Genomic DNA, 25991 nt, shown 5'->3' with positions numbered 1-25991 from the left:
GTATCACCTGCTTATTTTATCAGCAGAAATGTCTTCCACATCTATAAAAACATCAGTAGACCTTGAACAGAACAAAAAAATATTTTGCATGCTTCCTTCATCAACCAAATTTACAATCTTATCAAAGAGTGAATCTGGTTTTAGTTGAAAAAGCCTATTTTCCATAAAACCACGTGACTTCACTTTCAGTATATTTCATATCCTTTAAATCAACATTAATACAAATGTTTATGAGTTCTTTCTTTGTTTCATCGGGGTTTGATAAAAGGCAGATGGCTGATAGATACCGCCTTCATCCCATTTGGGTTTTTTTTAAGTAAGATGGGCATAATATTAGCACTATTCCAATCTTCTGGAATTTCCCTTATGGCCTAAGATTTATTAAAAATGAACATCACTGAGCCAGAAATCTCATGATAAGTGCAGTCATCTTTCCTAGATTTTTATAGATGACTGCGGTGACCTCTTTCTTTTTACTGAACAGATTAATGAAATTCAGTGTGTGGTACTGATTGCTATGATGACCTTTGATGAGCTGTCTTGTCTTCCTAAAGAATGTGTTAAGAGAGTTTTTCAAAGTGAAGTAGCCAGGGGAAGTGGAGTAATAAAAGAAGTTTTTTGCCAGTATGTATTTATCCAAAAACTTGAATATCTTTCAGTAGTTTCATAGAAATGTATTTTTGCATGCTTAGTTTAAGAAGTGGATACGAGCCTGGTAAGGGTAAGTCAACAGATTTGAATACATAGCACTAGTTAGAAGGAACTCATTCTTGAACTGAACACAAATATTTAACAAGCTGAACTTAAAACTTACAATGCAAGGCGTTGTAGAAGGAGGCATGTATTAGTTTCTTCATTTCAACTGGAACCAAAGACAAAAATATTGAAATTATCTGAGAGAATATTTTACATATTTCTGACTTCCCTGAAACTAGGAAGCACTAGAACAAGAGTGGCTCTGAGCTTTTCTGAGGGTTTTCAGCTTGCCTCTTTTCCAGCTGCATATCCTTTACCCCATCTCATATTTTTAGGCAGTTTTGATGCTCTGGAAAAATCTCCAGTACAAAAATTAGTAAAAGAGGACAATGTAAGAAAACCTTCCAAATGACAAGCAATGATACGGAAAGGGATTTCAGTTCCTGCCTGTGCTTGTAGCGCAGAAGCTGTGGGTAGAAATAAAAGATGACATTAACTTGGGTGAAATTATACATGAAAGAAAGTCGTCTTCATCTTGATAAATTACAGGTGGAGAACTGTCTTGTTATAAGACTTCACCTATCAGCTGTTAACTTACATCAGCTGTCTGTGATTTTCCCAGTAGCAAATCCAGTTCCTTTTCAGCTTGCTGTGCAATCCCCTGGTCTGCAGCCCTTTCCAGGTCACCACTGTGGCCGCAGGTGTAGCGAGGACCCTGACCTACCTGTACGGCTGAGTTGTCTTCTTGTGAAGATAAAGGCTCAAGCTGGTTTTGGCACAGATTTGTGTTGTGTGCTGCGCTGGAAGCTGGGGAGCATGGTAAGAAGGTTCCTGTAAGTTTAATGGAAAGCAATGCCTTAAAGAGGGTAGATTCTTGCCCTGTTCAGGGAAACCCTTGAGCACATACCAGGTCCTCACCTGTTCTCTTTGGCCTGCCTCTAGCTGACCAGCAAGTTTCTAGTTATAGAACAATGATATCATGTACTGCCTCTTGCCTAATTGCCAATTTAGGAGATTTTGGAAGAGGCTGCTGTATTGTGTGGGGTTTGTGACTGGGGTCATGGAAGGGAGCTGGAGGTAGTGCTGGGGGATATTATGGAGGAACATGAAAGCTGAACTGGTGTTACAGCAAGCAAGAGATGAGAGAAAGGAGGACATCTATCTGCAGGAGTCGAGTGAACCAGGCCGTGCTGGTGTCACTGCAAAAGGAATCATTTATTTATAATGTAGCTGGGACTGGCATGAGGTGCACAGTCTTTTTGTCTTGGTAGTTTGTTACAGAGGAAAGGGAAAAAGATAGCTGGCTACAAAGTTAAGCCACAAATTCCACTGAATTTCTCTTTGTGGTTCTTGCAGAACAAATAGGAATATACTGTACGCTTTCAGTAATGGAGGTACTGAATTCACCTGATAGTCTTTCCCTGGGGCTCTTGAATTTCAGCAGGATTTACCAGCAGCCATAGATGATTACTCATTCCATCATGCCAATTGTTCCCACTTACCGGTTTGTTTAATCTGTTTGTTTTTTCTTTCATTAATCGATAATGTATGGTCATCGTAGCAAGGACTCTGTTCGTGCCAGGTTTTTAATACAGTACCACATCCAGTGGTACATCTTACAAGTAAGGAATCAGTAATTGATTTGATTCTTAATTACAGTTCTCTGCTGTTTACTGATCCTGTATATTTTTGGATGTATGCTGTAATTTCAATCCATAATCAAAAGCTTTGGAGTCAATTGCTTTTGGAAACTGAGACACACTTAGTAGTAGAAACTACATTAACTGAGCATTAAGGTACCCATACTTACTACAAGAGATGTTTTTGAATCGAGCGAGGGTACTGTACCGTGGCCTCCTGTAATCCTGTCACAGGAGGACAAGGACTTTCTGTAGAGTGACTGCAATGCACATAAAATATTCTAATAATTATGGAAAAGCTTTGTGACTTGACTTCTCACAGTGTCTGATAAACCAAAAAAAAAAAAATCTTTCAAATGTATTACATTTCCTTTCAATGTTGTACTTAGGCTACTCACTAGAAGACTAGCCTTGTGACATGCTATAGTTAATAAGTTTTCCATGCTGTCAAAAGTAATAATATTAATGTGTCATTCAGTTAAATTAATTTTGTTTTGTGCACTGGCCTGCATAAACGTGAGTGACATTTAGAAATATGATCAGGCAGGAGCTGAGGAGAAGCCAAGTGGCAAAATAGAGTGAGATGCAATCATTAAAGCAGAGCAGCCAGCTGCAAGCATTTGTGGGTAGGCAAAGAGTTACAGAAAACCAGGCTGTGATGTTCGGGTGTATATGTTTCTTCTAATTCATTCTTCCCTTTCTCATGTATTTAATAAATTAATTTTCTTCTTGTTTAATTAAGAACTCGGTATGTTTGGTAGCATGGTCTCTTGTCTGGAAATCAAAGAGTGCGTTTCTGCTAATCTTTGATTTCAAGTGCCTTCAGCCACAGTGTTTCTCATTTTGCAAGAGGCAGCTGATTGTAATGCTTTTAAACTGATGACCGTGAAGTGTCATTTTCTGCTAATAACAATGTTTTCTCTTTCCATTTCCTCTGCTTTTTAGAAAGCAGTAATAGAAGTGCTTTCTCTAAACAGTTAAAAATGCAATGAAGAGGACTAAAAGGAGGAAGCTGACAAAACCTGACTTGTTAATTTTTTTAATAACATTGGCTGGTTCAAATTATTGCCCAACTTGCTTTCAAGTCCGATTTACTATTATAACTATTACTATTGTAAATATTCTGGAGAATATTACATAATTAGGACAGTTAAAAGAAAGGCCATCTACTACCTTTATATATATATTGCAATAAGAAGACAGAGATTTGTGAAGAATTTCTATGTCAAGTAGTGCTGTTCAGAGGGGAAGGAAAAAAAGTAGATTTTTCTTTCCACAGAAAGATCCTGCTAGGTCTGTTCCCTTTAAGCAAAGGTAAAAAGTAGTGCTGGCATACAGAAGTTGTATCACAAAGGAGTTGGAGAGTAGAACTGTAGTAGGGAAATCAGTCAAAAGGAATATGCAATTAAACCATTTCTTCTGGCTCTTCCTCACTCCTACTTTATACCATGACTGTATCCTTACAGATACCACCTCCTGATACCTTTAATGAATTCCCTTCATTCAAAAGATTGTTCCCTGTCTGCCCTAAAACTTCTCCCTTTTAAAACTTACCTCATAGACCTTTGCTTCTATTTCTGTTCTCTGTTCACCTAGCATCAGTCTCCTTTCTATCTCTTCTTTAGCCTGTTGTCACTGCCAGTCCCTTTTTTACAGCATCCAAAACGAGCCCTCTGGATCTTTGCTTCAAGACCCTCTGTTTCTTCTGAGATCTCCTGCTGTAACCTATTTCACTTTGCTTTGCTGCTTAATTTACTTGTTATGTGCCTTGTAACTGAACACTTCACATTAACAGGAGCTTCCTTTTATTGCCAAGTTTGCGCACTTGAAGAAGGTGAAACCTGTGAAGATGCTTCTGAAATAATGTTAGTAAAAGCAAACAGGAGAAACTTGATCACAAACACTCTGTATTTCCATTTTGTAAGACAAGTGGGTTATTCCTTCAAATAAAGACTAATCCTTCAATAAGGAAACATGGAGTAGGGCACTTGTCTGTTCATATTTTATTGTTTTAAAATATTATCTTCAAAAGTGCAGTAGGTACAGTTGTCATGAAGATTCTTCCTTCTCTCCAGAGGCATTTAGCACCTATTTACTGCTGGCTGTATAACAGTGTGGCTGCTCCGTTCATGGGCGTGAAATTCTTTTAGACAGCAAAGGAATTATTCTGCTTGTCAGATTAATGGTTTAGTTGTTAAAGTCCTTAGGTTTATATTGACTGGGTTTATAGTTAGCATTTTCCAGCTCTGAAATAGCTACTTCTGTAATCAACCTTTTGATTGAAAAGGCTAGGGAGAGCTCTGCCTCTCTTATTCGCCCTCAGTACTTTATCTCAAAAGTAGTTCATAGACTTTGGGGTACAGTGGTACTTGGTGTGCATACATATTCATGTGATAGTCTCCAAAAGTGCTATAATAATGGGCTGACACATTAGCTCCAGCTTTTCTTTCTCTTTCCAGTTCTTTATCTTTCCCTGCTGTACCATCTATTTCTAGCCTATTTATGCAAGCTGAGTTTTAAGAGCTTCTTGCTCACTTCCCACTCCTTTGCCTAATTGTGGCAGAATTGTCTTCATATTGTGGGGTCGTGTGGTCCCTGATTAGCAAGTGTAAGAGAAAAAGATTTTCTGTCTTTCCTGATTATACCTATTGCAGGTTTGAAATTTCTGCTTTAACTATGTATATATATAAAAAATGCAATGTCTTTGAAGCTGTTAGTGTTAAAGGCAGCTCTTGTGACAAAAAAAATTCAGGTCTAAAGAAAAAAAGGGAGCCCAACAAACCAGTACTTCCTTTTCTCAGTGTGATCTCTATTTGTCCTAGGGGTTGTGGAGGAGTGATACTTTCCCAGTTGTAGATCCCAGCTATGTGTATGGGTTGCTAATTCTGCCCACTTGCTATGGTGGCTTAATTGAAGTTGTGGCCAGTCCATGTCATCCATTTCTGCATCCATGTGATTATATTAGTAGTGTTACTGTGACACCTTTGTGGCTTAGTGTATTCATGGTTTATGTGCCAAGAAAAGGAATTGGTCAGATTTGAGATCTCCATGTGTAGACAGAATATGATGGCCTCAAAACTGTCTGAAGCCTATGGATGTGGGAATTGGGATTAGAGATTCTGTCATTACAGTTTACCTGGGTTTGAAAGACTCTAGTTTAGCTTATAACCCACCTTTATGCTGTCCCTGTTTCCTCCACAGAGTTTTAAAACATTTTGGTTGGTATCAAAACTATACAGTGAGCATTATGAGCTTCCGTTGTAAATATTGATCGGTGGAAGATTATATTTTGGGTCTTCACCCATAAACCATGTCCTATTGTGTTTCTCTCAGGCTTATGTAAATATCCACAATCAAAACCAGGTATTGAAGTTGGAAACCCACCTCACTGTGTTGATATCCTTCCTCCCTCTACTGACTATTTGGGAGTCTTAGATCCAATTAGGAAAAAGCATATGGTCCCGTGGCTCATTATTTTGGTATTGTTTTACCAAGACAGCTGCAAGCATCAACTTTCTTGTAATATCCTCCACAAAAATATGGAGAATGTTTATATTAAGAAGATAGATATCTCTGCTAGAGATTTGCAGTGCAAATGAGAGTAATCTGCATAAATAGCATTTTTCTCTGTAGCTCATTAGGAGAGTGTACTGTCAATGCAAAAATGACTACTGACAAATACAAGAAACATGAGACAGGCAGGAGCCTCTTAGAGTCATCTCTAAAAAGTCCAGGTTCTCAACAGGACTTCAAGTAGCTTTTTCCAAGCTGAAGAAGTGTTAGCAGCACTGTCTATGTCACTTGTGTTCTGCTCCATTGCATCCTCTTTAAATGTAATGAAGTTATGAAGTTGCCTGGTGGGGAGAGTCTTTTGATTGGTGTTTAGGTATTATACATGAATATGTTAATGTCTATGAACCTCCCACTTGGAAGGAAGTTTCTAACACTAACTTACAGTTTCCATCAGAGATCAAAGTAATTTACTAACATAAATTATTTATACATAGGGCTGAAAGAAATTCATAATAACAATAAGGCACCTCCATGAGATAATCACCATACCAGAAGCACTCATCTGTACCTTGTAGCCCTGCAGGGGTTTGTAATTATCTTCTGCAAACCACACCTCTGGTGATTGCTTTTTGTTGCTTCATTGCAGTGCTGCCACTTGCAGTATTTTGCCTGACAAATATTATTAAAATTAAAAAAAAAAAAAAAAACCACACCAAAACCGAAAAACAGCTTAGGAATAGAAAACTTGTGGCAGTCATGCAAAAAGAAAATGTTAAAAGTACAAGAAATACTAAAGAAATGCAGTTAATACAGATCTTAATAACAACAAAAAAGTACCAAACGTGATTATGGAGGCATTTAAAGAGGTACCTATGCTATTTTTTCAAGTTACTCACTGGAATGAGCTCATCATCTGCTGCCTTTTCCCATGGCTTGCTAGTGATCTGTGGAAAACTGGCTGTTTACATGATGCTGGCTTCTCTGTGCTTCCTGCAGCTAAAATTACATTAAAAGAGGCTAAAAATGCATTAAATGCTCTCATAAAATTACTCTTCTGTGTAGACAATTGCAGTATTTGCACAGAAGCATAACATGATTACAGATGGAGAAAGGCTAGTGAGAGGTGACGGTCTCCGTGGCAATAACTGTGTTTGTAAAGTACCTCCTCCAGCCTCTGCTGAAGCACTTGGATCAGAAACAATCCTAACACCTTTTTGTGCTTACTAAACATGCTCTAGTCTCAACACAAGTACCTCCCCCCCCCCCCAAAAAAAACCAAACACCCCCCCCCAAAAAAAAAAACAACCCAAAAACCCCAATCAAACAAAACCAAAAATCCACTCAAAGGAACAATTAGAAGCATGGTATTGATTTAAAAGTACCTTCTAAAACAGATGTTTAGATATTCTGTCAATGAGGTGCATTTCTGAGGAATACAAGGGAATGCAAGTTCCCATGCTGCTACAACCAAAACTCTGCCTAGTGAATCTAGAGGTGAGGGCAGAGCCCTTAAATGTCAGGAGACGGGTGAGTACAAAGGTCTCCAAGACAGGGGACTAAAACGAGCTTTCAAATATACCCTGTTTCAGTCTTATTCAGAGCCACATGAATCAACCAGGCTAATTTTAACCAAGTCTACCATGTAATAGAACAGCGACCGCGGAGAACGCTGGGCAGCTGGGTGAGCTGTGATCATGATAACACAAATCAATAAGCAATTGATTTCTTCCATTCTGAACAAGCTGCAAGTGATAGATCAACTTCACCATTAGCCTAGCCAATATGGACTTCCAAAACCGAATGGCAGGGGAACAGGAGCGTGTTTTGCTGTCACTGTGCCGTTGCAGGCTCAGTTAGAGCCGAGCACGAGCTATGCAGATTGCACGGCTGAAATCCATATTTCTGTGATCTGAATCTATGCTGGGATTTATAACAGTATGTGCAGACATGAAGGGGTAGTAAGTCCTTCCACAGCAGTGCAGTCCATGCTGTGAAAGACTTCTTAGGTTATTCTAGCTATGAGTTAAAAATGGAAATTTTCTGATATTAGGATCTGTTCTTTTGAGCAAGGTCATAACATCATTATAGTCCTCCTGGGTCAGATAGAGGTCTCTAAGATACTGCTCCCCAACTACCCCCTTTGCAGCCTGAAGAGCCCTAATCTACTTAAGCTGTTCCTTCTGCAGAAGCTGTGTCATATCTTTGATCATTCCTGCTGCTTTTCTTGGAATCTTTCCCAATTCTACCATATCCTTTTTGAGGTGGGGAGGACACCATAAGTTTCCAAGATACTGGCACATGTGCATTCTGACAGTGTTTTTATACATGATATGCACATTTAACATCATGAGCTATTTTGTGTTCTCTCTGACCATTTCCTAACTATGCATAACTCTGTGTGTTCTGTGTGTTTCCTGTCCACTGGTGATCACTGAGCTGATGTTTTGCGGGGAACTATCTATTACAATCCCTGGGTCTTGTTCCTAACTTGTAAAAATAATTTCAGTGTCTGTCACTTTATAGGTATGGCATTGTTGTTGCAGTTTCGAAGTTGTTGGGGTTTTGTGTTTTGGGGGGGAGGGGGGTATTTATTTATTAAAAGGAACAATAACTACATAATGCTGCTCTTAATATATACCGCTCCGGTCCATTGTTGGGACCAACGAAGAATTCCACATCCCCAAGGAAGTCTTCTGACACAAGCCCACGTGCCTCTTGATAAGGGAGGAAGGTGTAAATTCTGAACTATAGCTGAGTTTCTGGCATAGAATTGTTTAGGTTGGAAAAGACCTTTAAGATCATTGAGTCCAACCATCAACCCCACGCCACCGTGTCCACTAAACCATGTCCTGAAGTGCCACGTCTACGTGGTTTTTTGAACGCCTCCAGGGATGGTGACTCAACCAGTTCCCTGGGCAGCCTGTTCCAGTACTTGCTAACCCTTTCGGTGAAGAAATTTTTCCTAATATCCAACCTAAACCTCCCCTGCTGCAACTTAGGGCCATTTCCTCTTGTCCTATCTCCAGCCACCTGACAGAAGAGACCAGCACCCACCTCACTCCAACCCCCTTTCAGGTAGCTGTAGAGAGCAATAAGGTCTCCCCTCGGCCTCCTTTTCTCCAGGCTAAACAACCCCACGTCCCTCAGCCGCTCCTCATCAGACTTGTGCTCCAGACCCTTCACCAGCTCCGTTGCCCTTCTCTGGACACGCTCCAGCACCTCAGTGTCTTTCCTGTATGCATCCTTCGGATGGATATACTGCAGATGTTTTATCGAAACCTGGATAAAAAGTGATTGTGCATAAGAGCTATTGAGAGAAGTGCCACTGGTGCTGAAAATTTGGCTTAGTGGATGAAGTTCAGTTTCTCTTAAATGACTTGGAAGCTTGAGCTCTCAGTTGGAAAGGAACATTTTGGTTCCTTTTACATGGATGGTAAAGTCCTTAGGACATGGGCTGCCTTTTCTCTAGGAATTACCCACTACATCCATGGATACGTGATCCAGTTGCTCTCAGTAGTGTTCCCCCAGCTTTTTAGGTAAGGTTCTGACTTTGCCTCTTTCGCCTTGGCTCTTTTAACCTGGTAAATTGCCATGTTCTTTTTGCATTTGTGGTATAGGGAGAAGGTGCATAATTCCTGCAAAAAATTATCTAGCGTCTTAACAAAAAGCTTGGATACACCCCCAAAGCTTTTCAACAACCAGCCTTCCAATTTATTCTAACAAAACCCTGGAACGAAAGAGATACAGCTTCATAGAAATGTACTTTATACTCTACTGCCAGGATAAATTGTGGAAACAGACATAGGCCATAAGAACTACTGTCTTTGAAAGAGAAACATGGCTGGCTGAAATGCTTTGCTGGACTGTTCAGTGTAACCTGATTCTTCTCATCTCAAAAGCAACTTGTTACCTGTCCCCCGCCCCCCAGACATACCCTTGTGCCTGAAAGGAAGGAGGAAAGCAGCTTGGATCATCCTAGTCATCATTTCTAAGTGGTATTCTCCTCTTTTTTTGCTCTCTCTCTTGCGTCTGCAAGTTCAGATCTATTATTCCTCCTTTTAAAACAAAGTTCCTGTAATTCTGAACGTAATTCAGCCTTTCCCTCTTTGCCAGGACTGTTAGGAAGGTACTAAGCAATAAATAGCGAAAGGTTGCATTTGGCAGGATCCCAGATAATAGGCTGCAAGGCTGAAGGCAAAATCAAATCCTTCCAGCCATTCCTGACTGATGTGAGGAGGGGTGGACTGTGTGCTTTCCTGGTCTATATCTGCCTTTTTTTTTTTTTTTTTTTTTCTTTTTTTTTGCCTGACAGGTAGGAGACAAGCCTTTTTTTTATACTTAATGTTTTGTGCTTTTTGTTTTTTATACTTTTTGCTTTTGTGACAGTGTGGTGAGAAAGACCCATGGTACTGTTTCACAGAAAACATTCTAGTAGTTGCGTATGCATGTGTGTTAATTGATTTCTACTGAAACAGAACCTGGAAAAAAAAAAAATAAACTCATGACTTGGTTTAAAGGGCAAACAGTATTTGTGGGACCCTGACTGTCAGGGGTGAAATGCTGAGCAGTATAACTTGCTTTGCAGCCAGCAGATATCTTGTCATTTGACTTCATACAGGATAGCTGCTGTGGACTCCAGTTGCTGCAATGGACTCGAGGTTATCAAGGATTTAAGCTGGGCAACTTGTGGCAGACATCTCGTATTGTTCGTTTGAATGTTTTGTTTAACAGTAGGAGTTTGAGATGTAATCCTGTTACTTTTCTGTGGGGCTTTCAAAATTGCATTTTTAAAAGGTACAAAAAATGATTTAAATGTAACATCATGTCTTGTTTGCTTTCACAGCAAGAAAAACTGGGTGATATCTGCTTCTCCCTCCGTTATGTGCCTACTGCTGGTAAACTGACTGTCGTCATTTTAGAGGCAAAGAACCTGAAGAAGATGGATGTCGGTGGACTATCAGGTATGTGCATGAAAATCTGCTTGTAGATTTTTGCAGGCTTGTAAAGGCAGAAAATCAACTCATTTTCTACTGGAGACCTCTTGGTTGAGAAGGTAAGGGCTCTTGTTCACTGTCTGAAAAATGCGGTTTGTGTTTTCTGGAAGTTAGGGCATGACTGAGTATATCAGAACTCATTCTAGCTTAAAAAAAGGAATTTTGTTACACATTGCATTCCACTCCAAGACAAGGTCTGAAGAGTTAAACAGTCAGATGACAAGCTCTCTGTACTTTCCTTCTCTCCTGTTGCCTGGAGATAAATAAAGACTATTCAGGCAAGAGGAAAAAATCTGACTACAATTCCTATTGTCTGTTTAATCTCACAAAACGTGAGCATTTCCCTGCAATGTTACTGATAATACATAATAGAGGAACTCGCCACAGGTCACCATGCTGACTGCTGGTTGAGGTGCTAGGATAATTGTTTCTACATCTGAAGGGCTCGGGTGTGATTGCTTCCATGCACAGAGTTGGGAGTGCTCTGCATTTGCACGTACGCCGGCAATCCAAATGACAGTCTTGCACTTGTGGTAGTCAGTGAGGTTGGTATCTCCACCGTGCTCCGTACCTACAAATAGTCCTCGCAGTCCTTCCCCGTAGTAAGGCCATACACACCGTGAGCGAGATGATGGATGCCATCTCTAAGGGAGGGTCAGCACGTGTGACATCAGGCCGGCGTCTCTCTGCTAGGGCTGTGTCCCACCGACCTGGTGGAGCTCCAGGTAAGCTGCTGTTCTCTGCTGTGTCTGGAATTTGGACACACATTCCTGTCTAAATTGCCAGTTAGCTGACACCAAATGAAATAACATGCTTTATAAGGAGACGTCTTTCCAGGAGAATTTTATTTTATATACCTTCTGTTTAAAAGAGACAGTTTCTACCGACCACTGAGAATGAGGATATTTCCAGCACAGCTCTAGAACTGAAAACTTTTACAGCTGTCATTAACACACAGATGATGCAATTGCCAATTTTGAATTGGCAAGTGGCAATAAAAAAGTGTTTTACTTTTATTTTCTTATAATCTTAGCACAAGGTAAGAATTATATCCAAAATACACAGAGAAATGGGAACCTGATAAAAGCAAGCCTGAAGGTTTTATTTGCCACTTCTGATGAACAATAACAGGAGGACCTTCACAAAGTGAGGGGAAACAAAGTCTCTTACCATTAACCAGTTATCTTTTTTTATTTTACTTGCTTCTAAAGTCTTCCACTGCACAGCAACAGACATAATAAAGTAAAAGACATCAAAATATTGTTGTCATTACCTCAATTCAAGTCTAGCTTTTTCTTGTCTAAAATGGACACTGGATTAGGACACACCGCTAATAGTTTCCCTAATGCTCATACTGAACAAATTGCAAATTAATGTTCTTAAGCACATTTACTTCCTAATTGTTTTCTAATGAAAGATTAGATTCTTATAATGAGGAAGTGTGGGGGTTTTTGACTGAAGTGTATCTCTAAGAGCCAGAGCATCTATATTCTTTTCCAAGCTTTGCAAGAAATGTGATGGATAATGGGTACTCGGCTCATAAGAAAAGAAAGGGGCAGGGGAAGCACTAATGAACTGAAGACCTTCTACAAACTTCAGATGGAAAATATAGTGCATTGTGTTGGAAATAACTACGAGGAAATGAATGGGCTTACTCTCCTCTATGTGCTGAAGCACACAGAGGACATTTAAATATATTTCTAGGGGACAACAGGTTTTGTTCTCCTTTTTTAGGGCATTGCCAAACTAGAAACCTCATGTTCTCTCGGAGACAAACAAACCCAATGGGATACCATGGCTGTAGCTGGAATTCAAAAGTCACTGACAGTGATAAATGGCAGTTAGTACGGTATTCCTGAGGCAGTAATTATAGATGAAATAATGTTGGTTTAAAGTGGATCCAGTATCTTTCATTAGGGAATTTATCTTTTGAATAAATTATGCAGAAATAACTTTTGAAATCAAGCTGAGATTCTGTTGTCATTATTCACACTAAATAATACCTACTCTCAAAGTATTCACACTAAATAATACCTACTCTCAAAGTATAGTACTGCTAAGTGGTAACGAAGGTGACAGGATTTTATCTCGATTAGCAAATGCTTTCCCCACTAGTTTTGTTATTTTCTCTAGATACTAAAATGGCTTATTGTTTTGCAAAACTGGAAGTTTTGCATTGCAGTGGAGGTGGAAAAATGTTAACAGTCAAACGTGATCTCAAACTGAATGTTACCTATATACCTCAACAGCACTTACTGTTGCCAAGGGAAAGCCATTAGCAAGATGTGAAAATTATGTAGTTGACACGGAGAGCGGGGGGGGAGGATAATCTTAGAAGTTTGTCAAAAATAGGCAAAAAGTATCTTGGTTTTGAGTTTAGAGTATGTCTTTTTGTTATTCTCTCCTATTTTGGAGAAGATGCTGGAAAAGCAGGAGACAGACATTTGGAAAGGGCTCTGCTTTCTCCTGCATCCAGCCTTTATGCCTCTCTGTGGAGTTTATCTGCCATGCAGAAAGGAGGAGCGAGGCCCTGGCTGCTGCAGGAGGTCTGACATAGTGCTGCCAAGCAGTCGCAGCACAGCGGCAGACGACCTTGCAGTTTCCTTCTGGCTGCTGCTCTCCACATCTCGGCTATTACTGCTGCTAGTAAATATCTGCTATACCTTTGCACCTCAACGATGTGGAAAGCTTTAGAACGTTTATGTTATCTTTAGTCCCGCTGCAAAGAACCAGTCACTGTGGCTCAGGAGTCTTCTGAGCTTCTATTTAGAAATTTATTAAATCCATAATTGTGCTCAATTGGACTTAAATACGCGCTTGATTTTTAACATGTATATTTATGTTGTGCAGCTAGAGAGCCCAGTTACAAAAGTACCTGTCAAAAGCAAGAGAACAATCAAAGTAGATTGAGAGTACTACCTTTCCTAGCTTTTCTACAGGGCTTCTACTGGTGAAACCTTAATCCTGCTAGTCAGCGTATATATCCTATTTAAAGGTTTCTACAGTTGAAAAAGAAAAGCCTTTCTCTCCAGCATTTTGAACTTTTCCATAAATTTTATTAGCAGTCAAAAGCCAAGCACGAATTACTTCGGAAACAGACAATAAAAGACAACAGACTAATCATCAAATTCATTAGGCTCCTTGTAACAAAACCAGATCACCCATCTGAGCAATAAACTCCCAGGTCTTAAACTTAATTGCAACATCAGGCTGTGACTAAAGCAAACCTTGGCTCAAACACTGGAACTGTTCAGCCTGAGCTCATCAAGTCACCACAACAAGTGGAAATTATTACTTCTGGTGAGCAAGGGCCTCTGGCAAACAATTATGCATGTTTTAAAATGGCATTTTAATTATTTAAATTATATTCAAATGCATTTTTAATGAATCTGACATCTGGCAGGTGATATGTAGGAATGTAAGCTATAAAGAGATTATTTTTATTTGTCTGAATTTGGTAAACTTGAGTTACATGGCTTTATAGGTATCCTTCACCCAAAATGTCTATGAGACTTAGAAGCTTAGGTCTTGCAGCAAATCAAGGGAACTTAGACTCCCAAGTCACTGTGGTGTTTGGGTTTTTTTAATTTCATTTAGATGATTTGCAAAATTGGAAGATTTCAAAACTAGTTTGCAGTTTAATCTCTCCAAACAGGCCTTAGAGACGTAGCCTGACTAATTCCTCGATAAGCGCACAATGCAGCTCAGCTATGCCGGTCGGTTCACAGGGGTTGTCTATGAATTATGATACTTCATTCAGGTTTACGATTACTTCTGCTCCAGAAAGAGGGCAGGAATTATCTGCAGCTCCCCTATGAGATATTCATTTAAATCAAACTGGTAGTGATTTCACATACAGATTTAAATGAGTATGAAACTTCATCTAAATTAATTTTAATCTTGTTTTCAATTTGTAGTTTTTACTTATTTTCTAAAGAAAAATGGCTGGTTAACCCTCAGCACATCTGACTAGGAGCTAAATATGGTCTGTGCAATAAATACAGTGCTTCTTTTTATTACATAGGAAAATTCCCAATATTAATACACATTAATGCAGGCAGTTCTATAGATTTCCATGTGTTTAGTCATACCCTCCATTTGTATTCATTTTTGTTCCTAACATGAAATAAAAGCTTTCATTTCAACTTTGAACAGCTTTCCCTGCTTTGACCAAGCCAATCATTGAAATAAATTATCTTATTATATTATTATTATATAATATATATATTATTATAAATACCACCTCCACTGCAATGCAAAAATCACATTGAAAAGCATTTTGCCTCTGAACCTTCAGAAGGAGCTGGGGCTCACACCTGGACAGGCTGCTGTTGTGGGTGTTTAGCTACCCAGGCCCTTTGGCTTAAATGCCTTTTTTTGTTTTGTTTTGTATCAAAAAGTCATCTCTCAGTAGCTGACAATAAGTGTAAGCCTTAACATAGCTTATCTTTTCAGGATTAATTTCAGTATGTTTTTTTCCTTCTAAAAATCTTTGAAAGCTAAAATGTGGTTTTTGTTCTCCGTGTATTATTTTAGTGTGCTTAGCTTTTAGTGAATCTAATCACCAGGAATGTATCCTAGTAGCAAGCAACATACCCTCCCCTTATCTCCTCAGCACTGCTGCCTCTCACCACTGCCCCCCTCATCAGACCTGAGTTCCAATGGGGAGGAGATGCCCTAGCTGGCATGGGCTCAGGTATTGCCTTAGGAACTGTTGCCAAGTAGCAAATACTATAGCAGACCCTAAACTGTACCTATTTACACCAAATTAATGCTTAGGAAGAACTGCAAGAAGAGGATTGTCATTGGATCCATGAGCTCTTCCTTCTGCAGAAAGCTGCAGATACAGCCATGAAGAGAAAGCGGCCCGTAATCCAGTCCATTATGTGTGAAAGCTAATCTCAATATTTATGAGTTATAAATAGAAAATACACAGCACCTCTTTGTATCTGCCAAGCAAATACTATAAATCAGAACCATCTCTGGGGACCAAATGGTACTATAGTAGAAACAAAGCTAGCTTTCTACAATTAGACATCTATTTTAAATACTGCATTCAAATTCAAAAAGCTTGGTTGGATGTCTTAGAAAAGAATTGAAAAATTAAAAATTGTTTAGAGACCAGCTCTTTGAAGACAGTGAATGCTCATGAATTATGCAGTCAGAGCATCCACTTTAATAACTTCATTAAAACATAAGAAACCTTAAAAGCTAGCTAACGTGAATGCAATATTATGGGAAGAGAAATACACCATTAGTGCCATGGCCTTGCTATAAGCCATATTGTAAGCATAACTCAGTGAATATTAAGCGAAAAGAAAACAGCCTTATTAAAAGACAAAAGTAAAAATAAACAACAAACACCACCACCACCACAACAGCTGCATTTGCAACTAGCGTAATCCTAAAGAATCCAACAGAGACCAGTACCAACAGATATTTTAAGATCTCTACTTACTGTGAGGATTTCTATAACATCTAATATCTCAGTATCTCTACTGTAATACACTGGGAGAACTTCCAACAGTAGATGGCTGCAGCAATACATCTCTCTAACGCTTGCAAAGCAGCCTCACGGCATCGCAGTAAATTTGCTGTGGGCTCCTACAGTGGTGATGGAATTGGTCACCAAATCTCCATCATGTTAAAATCTTTCTTTCTTGCCTGAAAGAACATTCCTGTTGGTGGCATCTTCCCAAAGACTGGGCAGTAGGGTGGGGGGGTCTTGTCTGAAATGGTCCTCTTTCAATGGGTAAATAAGGTCTTAGGGAGTTGTTTCTTCTAATCCCAGCTCAAGCCTTCCACATCAAACCACCTTCTTCCTCAAGTTAAAAGCTGAAGAAGGCAATTCCAAAATCAAAATAGACTCCAAATTACAATGTATTCATTATAGAAGCCATGTTAAAGGATACATAGAGTCTCGTATTCCAGGCCATTTTGGAGAGTCTTACGAGGAAGCTGTCAGGTAATTGTCCATTTTGGAGCGAATCATATGCTACAGGGTATTACAGGCAATAATATATTGTATAAGATGAACCATCAAATGTGGTGATTCCTACAAAGAAGCAGAGTCAAATTGTTCTGCTCTTTTTTTTCCTTCTATGCTTAAAATAAGGCAAGAGAGATTGTGCCTGCTGATTACCAGTGAAGTTGTACAAAACCTGTAGGAATTGCTCTCAAAACCTTTAGGACAAACCCTGGAAAAAGCTCCTGGGCTCGGGAGGTGTTTGAACAGCTTCTTGATTTGAGAAAGGAAAGAAAGCTTATTGTACGTGTACATTTCCTTAATCGTACACGCTGACCAAAGGTACAGGAGGTCAGCACCCAGCTGTGTGGACTCTGCCAGCCAATAGTCATAATTTTCTGGCATTGCTGTCGATTCTCCCCCACCCTCCCTTCCACAAAACAGAGAGCTGGAAGACTTCTTATTCTTTGATTTGAATAGCCACATCTACATAATGCATTTTGTGTGTGTTTGCATTCGTGCTTCTTTCTGATTCAATTGCAGTCTGTTTTTATTTGGTTATGCAGTCCCAAAGCAAGTGTGAAGATGTGTGGTGGTGTGGTTTAACCCCAGCCGGCAGCTCAGCCCCACACAGCTGCTCGTTCATTCCCCCTGGGTGGGATGGGGAGAGAATCGGAAGGGTAAAAGTGAGAAAACTCGTGGGTTGAGATAAAGACAGTTGAATAGGGAAAGCAAAAGCTGCGCACACAAGCAAAGCAAACCAAGGAATTCATCCACCCCTTCCCACGGGCAGGCAGGCGTTCAGCCATCTCCAGGACAGCAGGGCTCCATCACGCAGAGCGGTCACTTGGGAAGACGAACGCCGTCACTCCCAACGCCCCCCCTTCCTCCTTCTTCCCCAGCTTTATGTGCTGAGCATGATGTCATATGGGCTGGAATGTCCCTTGGGTCAGTTGGGGTCAGCTGTCCCGGCTGTGTCCCCTCCCAAATCCTTGTGCCCCCCCAGCCTGCTCGCTGCTGGGGTGGGGGGAGAAGCAGAAAAGCCCTGGGCTCTGGGCAAGCACTGCTCAGCAGTAACTAAAACATCCCTGGGTTATCAACACTGTTTTCAGCATAAATCCAAAACAAAACACAGCCCCATACTAGCTACTGTGAAGAAAATTATCCCAGCTAAAATCAGCACAATATGTTAATTACTCACATGAAAATGAGATGGTTAATACTTTAGGTTTTCAAGCTCTACCAGAATTTCATAGCAATGTGAGTGGCTGTAAAATGGATGTGGAAATACTGTAGATAGATTCTGGAGTCCTTAGGGAAATTAGTCAGTTCTCTTACAAGTAAGTTTAATTTATTTTTACTCTCTGAAAATTGCAGCCTATGTCTTTCCTTTTAATGGGTTTGAAGAAAAAATTAAAAGATGAACTCAAAAAGAAAATGTCTTTTTTCATCTCTATAAATACAGTTTAGATCAGTGCTTAAATGGTCACAAAAAGTGAGGAAAGTATAATTGAGGGTATTTCCTTTTCAGGACTGTGTAAAGTCATACAGGTTTTTAAGATAGCATGGGGAGCATTTTATTAGCACTGTTACACAGTTGAAGTTTGATGAAGTTTATAGGACTTTCAGATAGAAACAACTTTAAATTCAAGTTTATATGTTACTTTAAATCCCACATGCCTTTTATGTTTGTTTAATCCCATGCGGGCAAGAAAGATGATTAGTTTCTGCTAGACCTTTATGTGGTTACTTCTTACAGGCCTCCTGACTGTTTCCAACATGTAACTCCTTTGTGCGCACATCTCAATGGAAAGAAACATTTCACAAATTAGACCCTTGGTCCTGATCTTGAATTATCCCTGAAGGGGACCGGGGTTGTGTGCTGAGAAGGGAACTGAACATCTCCTCTAGTACACTGTGCTGAAAATACGTCTGTGACAACAGAGAAAGTATATACTTCAGTGTAAGGAAAGAGATAGGAAAACAGGTGCTTCTAGTTCGTTGTCAGTATCACTACTTTATGTATATTCTTTATGGGTGATAGTTGTTCAAGTCTGTTCACACATTTGGCAAGTGAAACTCTCCGCTGGCAGCTACAAGGTGCTTGCTTATCATTCAACAAAAATGGAAAGGAAGTTTTCCCGTTGCCAATTCCAAAATTTATTTTCCAAAACCTTTCTAACTGAAGGTGGAAGTCAAGTCCTGCCCTTTCTAATATTGATGCAGTTTCCCAAAAAGGTCCCATACCCTTCTCGAGGTAACAGAAGAGAAATATAATCTTGTTGCTGATTGAGACTGAGGTGCCAACATTCAGTTATTCTCACGGTGCTTTTTGTGTGTCTCAGGAGAGTGATATGAATCTCAGTGGGATTCTTTTTCCAACTATTTTATCCCTCACTTTACTTCCATAGTGCTGTGGATGAGGTAGCAAAGCCAGCATTTGGGCCCTGTTTCTTCCCACCCTGCCTTAGAGCCACCTTGTTCTAGTTGAGTCAGTCATGGGGGTTTGATTAACTGCAGATTACCTGCCAACAAGGTGGAAAAGTGAAGCCCAGAAATGCCACTTTTCCCTTGTAAAGAAGTTCCTGTGTGGTGGAGGTGAGAATTTATCTGGGTTTAATTCCTAGCTCCTGTTTCTTGTGCTTTTATTAGCTGTGAAAGTCAATGCTGCAGTTGTCCTGTCTTCATGAGGATCTTCTGTATCATCATTAAGGTGTCTTTACATCTTCTTTGTAATAAACTGAATAACTGAGCTCTTCAGGCATAGTTTTCTGTGAAACTTTCACATATGTTGAAAGGGAAGACAAGCCCAGCCCGGGTATGAGTGAAGTACCTACACAAGCAACACCTTTATTTAGATATTTAGTTTATCTAGGACACCTAACGTGCTAGGCAATTGTTTTACAAAGCTAGAGATAAGAGAGGAATCTGGTCTTTTTTTTCTCCCTTAGCAGTATGATTGGTTTTAAACTGAAAACTGTGGGGTTTTTTCCTCCATTATACTAGTCTTGTTGGTAAGATGGTGCCAGATGTGTTTCTCTCAACTGATGCATCTACCACCAACATAATGCAACAGTAAAATTGGTAGTATGGTGGGAGCATCTCCTAACATTTTATGGTAGTTAGTGCAGTGATTCTAGTCCATAGGAGATTAAGTTTTTCTTCCTCTTGCATTTATTAAGCTATCTTTTTTTCTGTCTTGTTGATGAATATGCTATTGCTCATTCCCCACATGAGTTCCTTTTGTTTCTGCTGAGCTGTCTTCAAGTTTACAAATAGCAACATTTTTTACTCTCTTTAAATCAAAGTAATTTATGTGTAGGGGTTTCTCGCTGCATCCCATCACGTTAGATATTAATGTAATAATTATTGAATGGTAAAATATGTAACTCTTATTAAGGAAAGACACAAATAAATCACAGATCACATAGCATCTGTCCAGTATGCATGCCACCAGACATAAACTTCTTTATTTGACTGCAAAATTCAAATGTTATGTAACACAGTTGACCAATGTGCAATGGGTAACATTTAGAGGTTTTCTTGCAAAACATGCCTAAAAGGAGATCTGTCATAAAGCATCCCACCCACTGCAAAGCTCGGCTGTTTTCTACTTTTTTTGTGAAGGCAGAAAGGAGGATTTGTAAGCTCTGTATTGTGAGCTTTGTCACAACATAATCTCTCTCAGATTTGAGTTTGTCGAAAACAAAGTAAAGATACAGTTATACATTATAAAACTGTGCATGATCTAATAGTAGGCAGAACCAAATTTTAATTCCTGTCCTGTAAGTAATGACACATGCGGATTTCGGGATCTAAATGTAATCTCTGCAGCTCAGCAGCATCTCTGTAGGGATTGCTTCAGGTCAGAGAAGTAAAGGGTTCTGTTTAATCTCAGCTATCAAGCCCAATTCATGGGACCTCATTTTCTTCAGATTCCCGGTGGTATCACAGAACATTTTACATATACAGGTCTGCAGGTTAAATCCACCTTTCCAGTGAAGAGAATATGATAATGCCCTGATTGAGCCCTAGTGAGAAAGCATCTTAAAATCTGTTTGAGCCTCCCCAGAAATCTTTGCAGTACTGCTGGCTCCAGGGCCAGTCTCATTACAACATTGTTGTGAGGGGATGCGTTCCTGCAGTAAGTTCCAGGAAGCTGAGTTGAAGTACTTGGCTATATTGGTTTCTTCCCATCAGCAAACCATCACATGCTTGTCAACATTTGAGGGATGCTAAAAGTAGTGATTTTGAAAGCAGGCAACATAACGGGTTTTTTAAGTTCAGGAGCCCTGGCTATGTGGGATGTGAAGAAATGCTTATGTAAGGATGTGACAGCATCAGCAAGTCTTGTGCTGCAAATTGTTTCAGCTGGTTGGCAGCTAAGTTAATCTAGTCTGCTCCCTCATGGATAAAAAAATAGAGGGGGGAATGTTTAATTAAAAAGAAGTGCATGTTACTTTACAAATAAGGTGTTTGGGATCTGAATCTGGAAAGTTGTGGGGGCAAAGGTGTTTCTGGGAGAGGTTTCTGCTGTTGTCATTCAAAGTCACTTTCACTGGGGCTAAGCAAGCTTAAAGGGTATCGGACCAAACTCCTTCGTGGATGGTGGAAGTCAGGGACTGGCTTAGCCATTCCTGGAGACGATCCGGCACTCCCCATTGCTGAGGAACATCTACTTCAGGAAGTTACTGTCTGTCTTCTGGTCGGGAAACCAGCACTTGACAAGAACAATCTTTCCATCTGCTGCTCTGCTCCGTCTTTGTGCCTGGTAGTCCCTGTGGGAGAGCAAGGGAGTGACTTCCTAAATTGATTGAGTTCTTTGACCTGGATTAGTCAAGAAATAGACTCAAGTATGAGATAGATTAGACAAAAGCAGCATCTGGGCATGGATTGCATCTTTTTGATCAAGGTTTGAAAATGGAGTAGTATAAGAGAATCCACACCAAAGCACAGACAATCATTTGTTCATAAATGAAATTATTCACATCTTCCATATACACCAATGCACACTTTCCTTTGTGTAACTAATATGGCTACGATATTATGAAATACCAATTGCTGTAGTGTCTAGGTATTATGGTCCTCAGCTTCAGGTTCCATGAGGTAGCAGGGGATATAGACCTGATAGCTTTTCAGCCTTGAGGTAGGTTTTGCACTGATGAAATGTTCCATTGCATTAAGAGTTGGCAAAAGCCCAAGGCCAACAGTAGTCCTCTGATAATTTAAAATATAGTTCAGTGAGCAGTGGAATTATTAGGCGTGATTTCCTTTAAATTTTGGAGTGTCACTGGCTATTCTGATGTCTAATAAAATACGTGCTTCAATTGAAACTTTTTTCCCACAGTTTGAACATCCATAATATCTCTTTCACACATGTATTTTCTGGTGTGTAATGAGAGGTGAGACCATGTTGCAGCTTTCACCTCATATAGGGATACTTAGTAGGCTCTCTCTATTCCACCTGGCTGCCTACTTTCACAAAGCTTGTAGGAATTTAATATTCTTGAGAGGCCTGTGATCCTGTCAAGTTTGATTGACACTGGCCAATATTACTAAAAAGGTATGGAAAGGGGGCAGTCAGTCACCAGGCTGGTACTTGCACACAAAGACGACAGAATGATTACCTACACTGTGTTTCCTTGGGAACCCAAACAAAAAGAAATCTACTTTGTTTCATTGCAAATCCAGTGACAAACATGCTTTGATGATTCATATTTAAATCTATTGTCATTTTCTTGCCGTGTGGTGTTTTTATTCTTTCTTTCTGATCTCTGGATAAAGCAAATGAATACTTTTTTTAAATCTAGATAGCTGCTCCAAATCATTCCATTACTTCCTCTCTAGTTTTAATTGCTTTCCATGCATAGCAGACCCTGAATCTGAATAACCTAAGCCATACCCTGATGTTAGAAAACAAATTTTGGCTCTGTTGGCATCATACTTCAGCAAAGAGCACGGTCCCCAAGCATTCCATTGCTGTGCATTTGCATACAGGTTTGCTTTCTGCAGAGCAGTCACAGGATAAGCACTTTGGCTTTTCTTGTTTACATGCTGTTTGCTGTATTTTCTCTTTGTTTACAATTCCAGCATATTTGAATCCTGATAGGTTAAATGGAAGGGAAGAGTAGCATGAGCCAGAGTGCTGCTGCCTGACCTACCCAGCACACGCATCTTGCTTTTAGAAAAGCCCAGTCATTTTTCACCAGCACTTTGAGGTACATTCAAATCTGCTTTGGCATCTGTCCAGCCCTGCACAGTATCAAGCAGGGGACATCCTGTCTAAGAGAACAGATTGTTAGTTCAATTATATTCCTGAAATTGAGTTAAATTTCCATGAAATCTGCTTCAAATGTGAAGAACCCTGGGGGAATGGGGTTTTTTTTTGTTTGTTTGACTTATGTTATAGCAATCAGGCATACTAAATGAGACACATTGTATAAGCGCATGTTCTGTGTGCTGTTTATGACTGTTTATATCATGTGTTGAATAACAGGGTGAAGTAAGTAAATTGATAGTGCTGCCATCTATAGACAAAATAAAGTTATTGTACTCAGCTTGATGAGAAAGGTGGAGGAGCTTGGATTTCTTGTCTAAAATTTTGATAATGTTATATTGTAACCAAAGAGAAGAGAGCTCTAAGCTGCTTCTGAATATGATTAATGACAATTCCTCATTAATGGTGATCAAATTTTATGTCACTGGCCTGTCTTTCCGAAGTATGACACGGTAATTAAACAGTCCTTCAAGTATCTTTGGGTCAGACTTGGTTACAGGCGCTGTCTCAGGACCATTGCTAATCTTACTGGACTGAGAAGTGTGTTTTGCTAGTCAGGGTCATGTCTGGTATATTGAAAAGAATGGTAGCCTTCCTGTAACACATAGCATTTCAGTCCATTTTTTGGTAAAAGGACAGATGGTGCAATTTTTCTGGCAGAGATCCAAGCATCCATATGGTACAGTACTGTTCTGTATTAATTCCAGTGTTGTTTCATTGAAAGATAACGTTCTGGTCAAATGCAAAACGTTCATGCTCAGTTTTATATTTTTACCTTTGTTTTTCTCTGTTAATTTTTATTTATCCTCAGAAGCGTAAAAGCCATCTTCTCCATCTGCCAGTTTTATCTTTCCATGCACACTGAATGTTTATTTTCCTCCTTGTCTCTCAAAATGCATGCATATCTTAAGAAGTGAAAACTGTCTGTAACACCCAGAGTTAGATTCTGACATTCCACAACATACCAAGAAGACATATTTGCAGATTGTCCCACTGATTGCCATCCGGCGAAGCTTCTATTTTATCACGTAAACGGTGATAGAACTCAGATTTTGGATTTTTTAATGCTATTTCGTGTAAACACCTACCTGGCCCCAGAATTAGTAAAGGCTTTAGCTATTGCAGGAGTACTCTGTGTCGACTGGATGTTTGTTCTGCTTGTGCATAAATGAATGCCACCTTTTTGCCTCTAGGAAACAAGGAACGTTGCCTATCATTGTGTGGTTTTTATTTCTTGTCAACAATTTCTGTGTGAATTTTATATGGAGATAATAAAATAGTCTGAATAGCACATATTCCTAAATGATCTGCAAGCCATATTAAAGAGAAAAAGCGCAGCAATTAGAGAGTGTCTCACAAACTAATCAGAATGACAGAAATAAGGCATATAAGAAACAGTAAATCACTTAATGACTTAATCAGGTTAGAATGATAAATAAAGATACTCAGCAAGATGGAAAAAAACCCTAAATAATTACAGTGAAAAGTATTTGAAAGAAATTGAATGCAAGCTGCCAGGAAGGCAAAAATTTTGCATTCGTAAAAGGTGCAGAGAGCTGCCATCTATGCATCATGGAAGACCAGGCAAGCTAACACAGTCAGATCACGGTTTTGGCAATGGTCATAAAACACAAACCACTGTAGAACAGCACGAGATTTTCAATAGCCACACTAAATCCACATAAAGCTTGCCTTTTCCTCTCCAAAGTCCTGGTAAGCTGAAGCATTAAAATTGGTTCAAATGTGTATTTTCAAACTTTACATCAACAGATTTGACAGCATATGCTACATCAGACCTCCAGTTCTACTCTGTTACTGGCATGAAGCTCAATAGATAACATACTAATAAATCAAACGCAGCGAAGGGCAAAACAAGCCTTACTAAAATGATCAGGAACTTCTGCTAACATTTTTATTTCAAATAAGGACAATTCATGAATTTGAGCTCCAGTGGGTGACAGGAGTTTTGGATTTCATTCTTTTCCAAGCACGAGTAGACTATTGGTACATCTTTATTTGTCCTCTTGCATATGCAAAAAAGTGGCATTCAATTATTCTTATAAGGCAGATGATTTTTAATAGACAAAACGAATAACCATACACAAACAACTTTGCACTTAACTGTGGAAGAAACTTTCTAAGTAAAATAGTGAATTTTACAGTGATTTTTAAAAACAGAAGTGTAGAAATTTGGCCTTATTTTTAAAGTCATTTATGTGACTTGAGATACAGAATTAGAAGTGCGATGGGATTTTCAGTAGTTCTCTGAAAGGTGCTTAGCTATGTACTTTTGAAAATCCCATCCATACTTAGGCTTTTAAATACATTGTAAACTGTACTTTTACCAACTTTTCCTGATTCAGTCGGTCACAGAGACCAAATTTTCACTGAATCAGCAGTTCTAGGGCCAAGCCTTGATAAACTGAAAAGCAAAAGGCTGGTGTCTCAGTTAAATCAAAACTCTTTTACACAGCTCTGACAGCACAGAGAAGCTGCTGGTTTTTTCAATGAATTAGAGGACTTTAAAAATACTTTCTAATACTTGGGGTTTCATAGATATTTTAGGGCTTAAGCTAATGCTTATCTTAGATGTACAATCAATAGGGAAACGACAGAGCGCATGTGAGTTTAACCATCTATCAGGTGACTTGGATAGCCAAATTTGAAAAGGAGCACTCAGAAGAAAAATGTGCATATTGCTCATTCCCTTGAGCTCTTTTGTCCAAAAGCTGATTCCTGGATGTCAGTGAACCATATAGTGCTAGGTGATAAAAATATTTAAAGGAGAGCTTAGGCTAGTAAGTACTCTTGACTTTCTAAGGCATCAAAACAAAACCAAAAGAGAAAAAGTTCAACTGTATTTGTCTGAGACGTACCTCTAGCATTTCTCAGGGGGTCTCTAAACA

General features: G+C 39.4%; 1 protein-coding gene across 4 annotated transcripts in view; it reads left to right on the top strand.

The window, feature by feature from the left end:
* SYT1 (synaptotagmin 1) overlaps window positions 1-25991 on the top strand; it is a 361032-nt gene that overhangs the window by 294601 nt on the left and 40440 nt on the right. For all 4 annotated transcript variants that reach the window (XM_030002786.2, XM_030002785.2, XM_030002787.2 and 1 more), the window contains one exon: window positions 10693-10810. In XM_030002786.2, coding sequence (XP_029858646.1) covers window positions 10693-10810 — 118 coding nt within the window. The remainder of the gene's footprint in view (window positions 1-10692; window positions 10811-25991) is intronic.

This window comes from Aquila chrysaetos, chromosome 26, assembly GCF_900496995.4.
Source record: "Aquila chrysaetos chrysaetos chromosome 26, bAquChr1.4, whole genome shotgun sequence".
Lineage (NCBI taxonomy): Eukaryota > Metazoa > Chordata > Aves > Accipitriformes > Accipitridae > Aquila > Aquila chrysaetos.
This window is presented reverse-complemented; position numbering and strand designations above follow the sequence as displayed.